General features: G+C 40.7%; 1 protein-coding gene across 2 annotated transcripts in view; it reads right to left on the bottom strand.

The window, feature by feature from the left end:
* The window catches only part of SENP6 (SUMO specific peptidase 6), a 99,946-nt gene extending 90,044 nt beyond the window's left edge, over positions 1–9,902 (bottom strand). For both annotated transcript variants that reach the window (XM_081034395.1, XM_081034394.1), the window contains exon 1: positions 9,184–9,902. In XM_081034395.1, coding sequence (XP_080890521.1) covers positions 9,184–9,235 — 52 coding nt within the window. In that variant the 5' untranslated portion in view covers positions 9,236–9,902. The remainder of the gene's footprint in view (positions 1–9,183) is intronic.
* Positions 9,903–10,876: the final 974 nt, after the last annotated feature.

Raw genomic sequence — 10,876 nt, forward strand, 5'->3', positions numbered from 1 at the left:
GAACAAGCAATTAAAAACTGAGGAAAATACACACAAAAACCCAAAATACAAAACTCCTTGGGCATTTTGTTTAGTTTTCTCATGTATCCCAAACACATAGACTAGGGATTAACTCTAGGTTGGCACTCAATATTTTTTAATTTTGCATGAACAATTAATATTTTTAAATGTAGCAATAAAAACACAGTAAGTCCTCAACATCATTGATAGGTTCTGTGACTTTAAGTGAAATGATGTATAACAAACCATGGTATAATTTTACCATAGGCTAATTGATATAAACAAGAATTAAGTTCCGATGGCATCTCATCAACAATAGAATGAAATGACACTGAACGAAGCGTCATTATCACAGGACCTGCTGTACAGATGCTCCTCAACTTACAAAGAGCAGCATTGGGGGTTACGTCCAATAAACCCATCCTAAATTGAAAATACCCTAAGTCAAAAATGCACTTTATAAACCTAACGTACTGATCATAGCTTAGTCTAGCCCACCTTAAACGTGCTCAGAACACTTACTTAGCCTACGGTTCAGCAAACTCAGCTAACACAACAAATACACCGCACAGAATTATCAGTGGTTTGCTCTTACGACTGCCTGCCTGTCTGGTTGTTGTACTCACTGTTGCTGCCCAGCATCACCAGAGTATAGCTTACTACTAGCCCAGGAAATGATCAAAATTCAAAGTATGGCTTCTATTTTATATTTATTCATATATATAATATTCATAGGATGTAAAGTACACCATAAGGAATATACGTAGTCAATGGTATTGTAATAGTAGCAATGTACGATGTCAGAGGAGTAGTAGACTTGGTAGGGTTATCACTTTGTCAGGAGTGTTAATGTCTAATCGGTATGTTGTTTTGTACACCTGAAACTAATAATGAAATTAAATTTTAAAAATGTATGGTTTCTACAGAACATATATTGGTGCTGTTAAGTATTGCTGGAAGCTCCTTCATCTTCTAAGAAACATAAATGTCATTTATGTTACCTTATCCCAAAGTAATACAGTTGGTTTACACAGAATATTCAATTTCTAAAATTAGTGGTCTCAAGCTGATACACAACAGGTTGCAATGATGGCAAAATGTTGATTTCAAATGGTTGAAACCAAATGATTTCAAAAGGTTGAAATGACTGCAAAAGCCAAGTGGCTCCAAACGTTCCTTCAGCTCCAAGGAAAGCGGAACAGAACCATCAAGGGGACAAGGGAATTTAGCATTGGGATGGACTAATGAAACACTTTAGTTCTGCAAGGGCAAATGTGGGAGTCAAATATATGGTGATGGGGATCAGACGGGTGGCTCAGATGGTTAGAGCTCGAGCTCTGGGCAACAGGGCTGCCAGTTTGATTCCCACATGGGCCAGTGAGCTGCACCCACCGCAACTAGAATGAAGTCAATAAGCTGCCTCTCAGCTCCTGGGTGGCCAGATGGCTCAGTTGGCTGGAACACGTCCTCTCAACCACAAGGTCACCTGTTCCACTCCCACAAGAGATAGTGGGCTGTGCCCCCTGCAACTAACAACAGCAACTGGACCCGGAGCTGAGCTGCGCCCTCCGCAACTAAGACCGAAAGGACAACTTGACTTGGAAAAAAGTCCTGAAAGTACACACTGTTCCCCAATAAAGTCCTGTTCCCCTTCCCCAATAAAATCTTATATATATATACATATATGGTGATGGAAAGAGAACTGACTCTGGGTGGTGAGCACACAATGTAATATATAGATAATGTACTACAGAAATGTACACTTGAAACTTATGTAATTTTATTAACCACTGTCACCCCAATAAACTTAATTTAAAAAGTTTTTTTTAAAAGTACAACTACATAATTCAACAAGGAGAAAACTGACAGTTTTATAACAAACTTAAAAGAAGATAAACTTGAGAAATAGGTAAAGCCGGTAAATGGTGAAGACAATGGAGACACAAGAGTTGATACTCAAAAAAAAAAAAAGTTGATCCTCAAAGTTGTGAAGAAAATGCTGAAGATTCTCAGACTTAATAGCTATTATGACAAAATTAAATCATTCTTTGATACTTTCTGTGATAACAGAGAATGGAGAGCAACGTGGACTGAAGAAAAAAAGATTAAATGCCAAAACATTTGTAACCCCACTTCATCCAAACTATGGCTGTAATAGTTACAGAGGCAGAGGATACTAGATTCTACAGAGGCAAAATCAACAGAGGTCATGGTGGTAATCAGGTAGTATATTCAGTACATCTCCAAGATTTAGTGGCAGATTCATACATACAAGGTTGTAGGGGAAAAAAAAAATTGCAGATTTTTGAATGGAGGAAAGACAATGTTACTACATAGTCTACAAATAAGTCTTAGAGAATTTCTAGTTCTTCGTGTCCTGAAAAACAGCTTTAACCTTTGCAAAAAATGAAAAAGTGAATTTACTATACTAGTATACACTGAACACCAACACTGTTTTTTCTCCCTGCTGTGTTTCAAAGACTGTAATGCAGTTAATGTGGGAGGAAAAGAAAAATAAAACAAAACCTATATTCAAAATCAAGCATGAAATGTATTTGAAATAGTAAATAACTCCAAAGGCAAGAACAAAATATGGCTTTTTTTTCCTACTCAAGCCTATAGTTTCAGATGGCCTCAAGGTAGTTGTTAACTTGGGACAATGCAGTGTGTCTAAATGTCCCAGTTTGCCTAGCACTGTCCCAATTTTAGCACTAGAAGTCTGTATCCTCAGGAGACAAGAGGTCCTAATTTTTGGTTATGGATGCAAAAGGTTCTGGGAAGTACAAAACCCTAAGGCAGCCCAAAAAATAAGGGCTGAAAGCAACACCGATTTCAGTGTCAAGTGAATACTGCATATATTATCTACCTTCTGTACTCACTGTCTTTTTTAGCTGATGTTAGCAACCATAATTCGCAGTTGATAATAATGGATCATCCATTGGGGCATCATTCCAAGTAATGTGACTTAAGTATGTAACTTAGGTGATCATTAACAGTCTGACATTGACTTTGTGAATTAACTGTTGTGTTTGATACTGATATAGTGTTAATTTTTTTATTATAAATATTGTGATCATGTCTTCTAACAGTTTAGGTAATGAAAATGAGAAAGATTACAGTAACTTCAGCATGATCCAGACATCACTGAATAAAAGAAAAAAGGAAAAGTTTCTAACATTCTTCCTCTTTCCTTCTTACTTACACTTGCCTGTTTTCAGAAATTCTCAAATCAATCCCTGATCAAAGTCAAACCAATGACTGCTTATGTTGTTATTCATATCTTTGAAACAAATTACAAATTGTGTGGTCTCTGTTCTTTCTTTAGCTTCTTAAACTGTCCAGAAATTAGCTTTTGGATCTCATAAGCACTGTCATTTTCAAGTTTAAGAAATACTGTGACTTTGTTGAATTAAAAAAAGAAAATTGCACATAGGTCTAAGAAAGATGGCTGTGTAGATTAACGATGACTGCAAATTCATTGCCCCTCTTCCCCTGGAATGGTGGGGTATAATTCCCCTCCCACTGAACCTGGGCTGGCTCTGCGAACTTTTGGCCAACAGAACGTGTCAGAAGTAACTCTGTAATTTCTGAAGCTGGACCTTAAGAGATCTCTCTGGCTTCTGCTTCCCACTCCTAAGAGTGCTGCTTCATCATACATGATAATTTCCCATAATTCTCTATTATTTTCCTTCTCTTGTCCAACCCCCCACCCCTCAAAGGTAAAGTAGGAGAGAGGAAGAATGGGGAAGTAAAGGGATAAAGAAGGGAGGGAAGGAGGGAATGCTGAAGGTGGTTAAGGCTACAGTATGAATCAGTTCCCAGGCTCTAGTTCTGATTTCCCCACTAATTTGCTCTATCTAGGTCACATACACTCGCCATACCTCTTGATTTCCTTAAATATTCAACATACTTTTGTAATGGCAACAGATCAACTTAATGAAGTCTAGACATATGGAATACATAGATTCATTTTCTTTCCTCTCTCACTATACCACTCAACCTAGAATATCAAGAACAATCGACTAATACCTAAAAAAAGAAAAATAGTAAGTGAAAGAAATAAAATAAAAACTAGAATTCAAATAAGAGGAGGAAGAAAAGGAAAAGCAAGAAAAGGAAGTTCTTTTTCTCTTCTTTACCTAAGAAAATAAACATAGTAATACCAACTAATACAAAGTACTTGGAATTATATGCCTGGAATTGTTCTAAGAATTTAATATATATTAACACCTTTAATCTCCATAGTAACTACAATTATTATATTGTATAACTACAATTGTTATACAATAACAACTGTATAACTACAATTATCTTCTTTTTAGAGATATGAAAACACAGAGGTTAAGGAATCTATACAAGATCACACAGCTAATAAGCAGTAGAGCTCGATGTTGAATTCCAGCATGCTGGCTTTTGAGTTCATGCTCTCAATGGATTTCTAATGAAAATCATTTGCATTTCAAGTAGAGTTTCTACTCTACTGTTTCATGGGAGTACATGAAATCAAGTGATAAGCAGAATTTATCAATTCAACTGGGATGAAACTAGGAAATACATACAATTAAGGAATAAGGAATGACACACGCAGTGCTAAATGGAGAACTTTGTGTTGTGTTCCTCTGAGCAGGCTGAAACTAAAGACCTTGCTTACATTCATGGAACGCCAATTATTTAGTAGGAGAAATTATGCTTTAATTGAAGAGATATTATGAAGTATTTCCTCTCCCCAGTAAAAGTGACAAACTGATTAGGTTCGAACTGCATTTATAGCCATTTAAGTAAGGTTAAGTATGGCTTAGGGGAAATGGAAAACACTTTTCATGTGGAGACATAAGCAATTTTGCTGGTATAGAGAGTACAACATTGCACTCTTTTCAACCTAGTGGGCAAAGTCCACAAAGGGAGATTGGCACAGAATGTAAAGGTAAACAAAGTAGTTGTGTGTGTGCGCATATGTGTACACACATAAAAGGGATGGTAGAAAAAACTGGGAGAATACTGGTGAGACAATTATTTGGTAGAAGAAAAAGGTAAATAGAAAGAAAAGTAGATGTGAACAAGTGCAACATAAAAAAAGTAAGAAATGTGACAGGAAATAGACTTGTTAGAAGTTCCAGAGAGAAGGGAGAAAACATCAAAAGACAGGTTACAAAAACAAGCTAGCCACCATCACCTCAGCGTTATACTGCAACAGTTTCCTAACTGGTCTTACTGATAATATTTTGCCCATCTCTAAAGCTTTATCCATGTGGTGGACAATGACCTTTTTTTTGAAGCAAGTCTGATGATGTTGTTATCTCGTCTCATCTGGACTACTCTCCTTGCTAGCACCATACTGTCCTCCTTTTAGTTCCCTAACATACCACACTCCCTCTGCCTGAAAAGCTCTGTCTCCCCACCTTTTCTTACTCACCCTTCAAACTGCCCTGAACAGATCAAATTCTCATTATTACGAATACTCACATTTTTGTAGAATTTGAGTTATAATTTTACATTTACAAGTGTGATTATCTGATCACTTTCCTCCCTGCACTACACATCTTGGAGAAACCACTCCCCCACCCCCAAAATTGTGCCTCAGTACCTACAACATTACAGTTGCTCAATAAATATCTGTTGAATGAATAAAGAGAAAACTGTCAAACTATCGTAACTGAAAAAGCAGAATAAAACAGACTTAAATATACAGAAAAGAAAGAAACAAGTCAAAGAGGAGAAAGAAAAAAATTTGATACAAGCTGTGGCCTAATTAAACTCACACATACAATATAATAGTAGACAATAGGTCTCCTTTTCCCTAATGAAGCCAGAAAAGGAAATGGTATCAGCATTTTACTTAGCAGTAATAAGAATGTAAAACAATTTAGAATATAAGTAACAAAGACATTTATCTCAAACTCAATTTGACCAAAGCAGCTATTAACTTGCTTCTCCTTTTTCTACCAGTCTACTCCATCTCAGTAAATGGAATTACCCCCACTACCAACACCTCAAATAAAAACCCTGGGAGTCATCTTTGACTCCCTCCCCTCACTCTGATCCTCAATATACAATCCATTACAATCCTGTTAGCTCTACATACAAACATACCTTCTATCAATCCTCTTCCCCAATCTCCAGTGCCACCATCATATCCCAAGCCCTTCTATTTTAAACTACTGAAATACTCTCCTAACTCACGTCCCTGCTTTTACTCTTGCTTTTCCCTAATTCATTCCACACTGAGTAGCAGTTTAAAAAAAGATAAATTATATCATAACACTTTGCCCCAAACTCTTCAATGACTTCCCACTTCTCAAAATGAAATAAAATTGTATAATCTTGCAGGATAGATCTGCTGCCTCTCTTTCCTATCACTCTATTTTGCTTGCTACGTTTCAGCCATGACCTTTCTGTTTAACAAAAGGAACTATGTATCATCTCAGAAACTTGACAGCATCATCCTCTGCCATACTCTGAAGTGTCCCATAATTAAGGTGTTACCTTACTTAACTCAGATGTGTCTCCTCCTCAGGAAGGCCTTTCCTGACTTTAACACTACGTAAAACGACTTTCCCATTCTTTCACTGTTCTGTGTATATACTTCTTCCACAACCTGCATCATATTGTTATCTTGTTTATTTAATTAACAACAAGTATTTTCCAGGTGCAAATATAAATGATGATGGTGAAAAAACAAAGTCATTGCTTTCATGGAGCTTGTATTTTAGGACTTAAAAACATGAAAATATAAATTCATCATGTGTTAAATGCTATTTCAAAAAGTAAAACAGTAAAAGGAAATACCGTGTGTTTCTATGTATGTGCCATAGCATGACATTTTTAGTAGGTTGTCAGGTCTGAGTTGACCTAAATAAAGTGACGGGAACTATGTGAAAAGATGGGGTAAGACTGTTCTAACTGGATTAATTTTTAGTCAATTATTAAGAGTCCCTCCCACTAAAATATAAGTTCTATGAAGGCAGGGACCTTTAGCTACATTATGCACTGCTGTATTTACTATGGTACAGTGACTAGCATAGAGTAGACTGCTGTACACATTTCATGAGTGAATTAAAACCAACTTCAATTTCTCAAGTCTACCAGAGAGTAAGGAAAGTATACTATGTAGATGCTTAAATATGAAATCCTAAGGGCCTATGGGGAAACATTTTGAAAACATATAAACATAATAATACAAAATGTATGGCAAGTTAAAGTGGAGTATTTTATTACTAAACGTGTAAAGACAAAAAAATTAAACACAAAAAAATACAATTAGTGCCGAATATCATTTCATTTATTTTTAAAAATTCAGTACAATATATGAAAATTGGATGAGAAACTGAAATCCTAGCTTTTCCTTCTGCTCATATTCTAAACAAGTTACCACCATACAATTATTTATGAGAATGCTGAAGAAATGATAAAACTCAAATTTGTCACACCTGTGCATTCACAGACCCTTAAGTTAAACTGAAAGGAACCAGTTTAAAATTCACATTAGCCCTGTATATGTTGGCTTTATGTGTGCTCTTTCTATTCTATGTTCATTTAGTCAGAACTTAAACTGAATTAGAAGTGTATAGAAGCTGGAAACTTACCACAACACAAAAGTACAATTATCTGCATACAGAATATGATAAACATCAGTAAGCCCTTTTTTGAGGTTCCAATATCAAGACAAAAATATCAAAACAAAAAGTAACGCACGTTATCACCACCTGTAACACAAGCTGCACCACTCTGAGACTCTGACAGTCACCCATTCTACCGAGACTAGAATGAAGGTAATAAGAAATGAACCCAGAAAAACTTATAAGCTTTCCAAATCTCCTTACTAGAAATATCATAAACGTTATCATCACTTTTAGATAAAGCCTGGCTTGCAAAGCAAGGTAAGATTTCTTTTGCTTTGCTATACTCATTGAAGATGAATTTTAAAAAATGAAGATTTCTTTTCCCATCCACATCTATTAGAGTAGACTGCTGTTTATTCATTAGACTAATATTGAGTACCTACTGTGTTCCAGGCACTGTTCCAGGCATTGTTAATAAAACCATAAACAAGGAATACCCATCCCTCGACACCCTCTTAAAGAACCTGTTACCACAGTGAAGTTGTACTTTCTTAGTTTAGAAATGTTTCTAATTATTGTTTAAGTATTGCTTATACTGCATATGAATATCATCTTGCAAAATTACCCAAATAGTTCATCCTTTTTAACAATCACTGCACAGATAGGCTCATTTTCCTAAACAATATATCTATATAAACTCAATTACCAATGTAAACACTCAACCCCCCCCCCCACCCATAATCAAACTAAGCGATGTGAAATTAGTTTCTGGTCCACAGCTACAACGAATGTAGCTGTATTTGGGGGATCCCTATTTACACATGTGGTCAAAGAGCCAATACTGTTACCATTACCACCACCGCCAACAATGACGCGGTTTTTCTTAGGACGGGCTTGAGTCCACCGACAGCAAATGTTTAACTTTCTCTCTCAAGTGAATAAAAATGGAAATCACCCAAACTCGACTAGCTGTGGTGACTGTCCCAAAGGAGAGCCTGAATCTCATTCTCTTTTTTCACATACGTGCCTTTATAAAAAACATGTTTGGCAAACACATGTTAAGACTGTCGGACCAAGGCCAGGCCTCGTATGCGTGCGGGCTGCAAAAAGCCTCAAGCTCTGCGAAACAGAAAGACCAGGGAGTAGGAATCATACTCAGTTAAAAAAAAAAAAAAAAAAAAAAACCCTGCCCCCCTCTCTTCCCTACTTAGATTGGCCCCCAATTTCACCCAACCCTAGCAATTGGAAACTTTCCCTGAACACCCAACAGGAGCTGAACGCAAGCTACTTTCATCCCTAGGCCACCACCAATTTTTTTTTTTTTTTTTTTTTTTTTTACATGTCAGACTTAGGCGAGCACCCTCAAAGGCCCCCGTCCACTCCGGCCCGCCGCCCCCGGACCTCCTCGGCCTCCCCGGCTCCCGGCCGAGCTCCCAGCACCGAGCGCCCCGCGCCCCGCGCGCTCCCTCCCCACCAGCGCCCCGGCAGCCCCCGCCCCCCGTACCTCCACCGCCCCCAAACCTACCCAGCGCGAATAACCGAATATCCGGGGAGGAGGGGAGCACATTCTCCTGTCTTTTCATACCCACTCCCCACCCTCCGGCAAGGGCAGACATTGATGTACCTTCCAAAAAAGTAATCTCCCCGGAGCTGCCGCCGCTCTTGCCAGCCGCCATCTTCCTCCTCCCACGCCGCCGCCTCCTTAATCCATGGCCCGCTCGGCCGCCGCGCTCGCCGGTTTGAGGGGCCGCGCCGCAGGAGGGTGGCCGCCTCAGGGTGGCGGGCCTAGACCGCGGCCGTCAGGCGGGCGGCGCTCCCACGTCCACCCCGGCCCACACAAAAGCAGGCCGGGCGCTCCCGGGCCTATCGCGGGCTAGCGGGCGGCGAGGCCCGCGGCCTGGACTGATCCTCAGGCGCCTCCGGGGCAATGCGAGCGGCGACGGCGGCGACGGCGCTTCCCAGGCCCGGCTCCTCTCGGCCCACGACTCCCCATCCACCGCCCACCCAGGCCGCCTGAGAAGCTTCCCCCAGCCGCGGGCCCCCAGGAGGAGAGACAGGAGGCGAGCACACAAACACGCCTCCCTCCGTCCCAGGCCGTAAAATGGCCGCACCCGCCGCGCAGTGGCGGCGAGGTCTCCGCTACCGTCAGGCGCCCCCAGGCCCCTCGCTCCTTCTGCAGCCGTCGCCGCCGCTACGGCCGTCCGCCCACCCCGCCCCGGCGTGAATGCATCAGCGGAGGCCTCTGCGACTGTCCATGTGGACAGGGGTGGGTCTCTGCCACCGCCTCGCGTCCGTCGCCACAGAAGCTCCAGCCGCCGCCGCTGCCGCTCCTCCCCCACGGGCGCTGGAGCTGCGGCCCCGGCGCCCGGCGCCCGCCCCCGCCCCGACGCTGCCGCCCCCGGCGCTGCTCCCCCTGCGGAGCCCAGGCGCGGCTCGCGCGCGGAGCGGTCTGCGGCGCCCAGGGCAGCGCCTTGTGGCGCCCACCGAGCCGGCCGTCGCTGGAGCCGGCCCTGAGCGGCGCCGGCTGGGCCTAGACATGTTTCGTCCAAGATGCAGACTGCCGAGGGGCTGAGGACAGACCTCGTGTGTGAACGCGTCCACGCCAGGCCCGTGATGAACTTGGGTCCTGTGGCAGCACAGCTGCCTCTGACATGTTACAAGTTCGTTTCTTTGAGGAGGCCTTCGAGTTTAAACCATAGCCAACGGAAGAGAAAAGAGAGTGAAGTAGTGGCAATGGCAAGTTCGGAAAATGATGTGTGGGCTTCATTTTTAAAGGAGGCTTCGAAATTATTTATCAAGGAAGATTCTACAGTACGCTTTGGATGACTGTAAAAAAAAAAATGTCCTGTCATTTATGTGAATGAGACTTTAAGCAGCATGCCCTACCTTACAGGTCAGGCCTGTAATTGCAAGTGACAATGTAATGTTCGTTGTGGGTGTTTTTTTTTTTCTTCTTTTTCTTCTTTACCTTTTTTTGTTTTCATTTTTTTAACATAAAAATAAGACACGTTCATTAATAAAAATGTGGACAATGCAGAAAAGGAAAGAAGTTATGACTAGTCCCATCACCGAAACTGAACTCCTTTTAGGTGTGTCGTCCCTCTAAGCCAACATTTTTCTTAACTCGCTCATTCTTCCTCTTTTAAAAAGAAAACGAAATTCCGTGTATATCAGAATTCAACAGAATTAAAAAACGATACAGAAGAACTATGATTAAATGCAGTCTTTGGGGGAATGAACTTTTGTAACTAATTTCATTGTCCTGTTAACCAAGGTATAAGAAAAGTTTTTTTATTTAAACCTTTTAAAGTTTTTCT

The sequence above is a fragment of the Rhinolophus hipposideros genome, assembly GCF_964194185.1.
Source record: "Rhinolophus hipposideros genome assembly, chromosome: 3".
In the NCBI taxonomy this organism is placed as follows: domain Eukaryota; kingdom Metazoa; phylum Chordata; class Mammalia; order Chiroptera; family Rhinolophidae; genus Rhinolophus; species Rhinolophus hipposideros.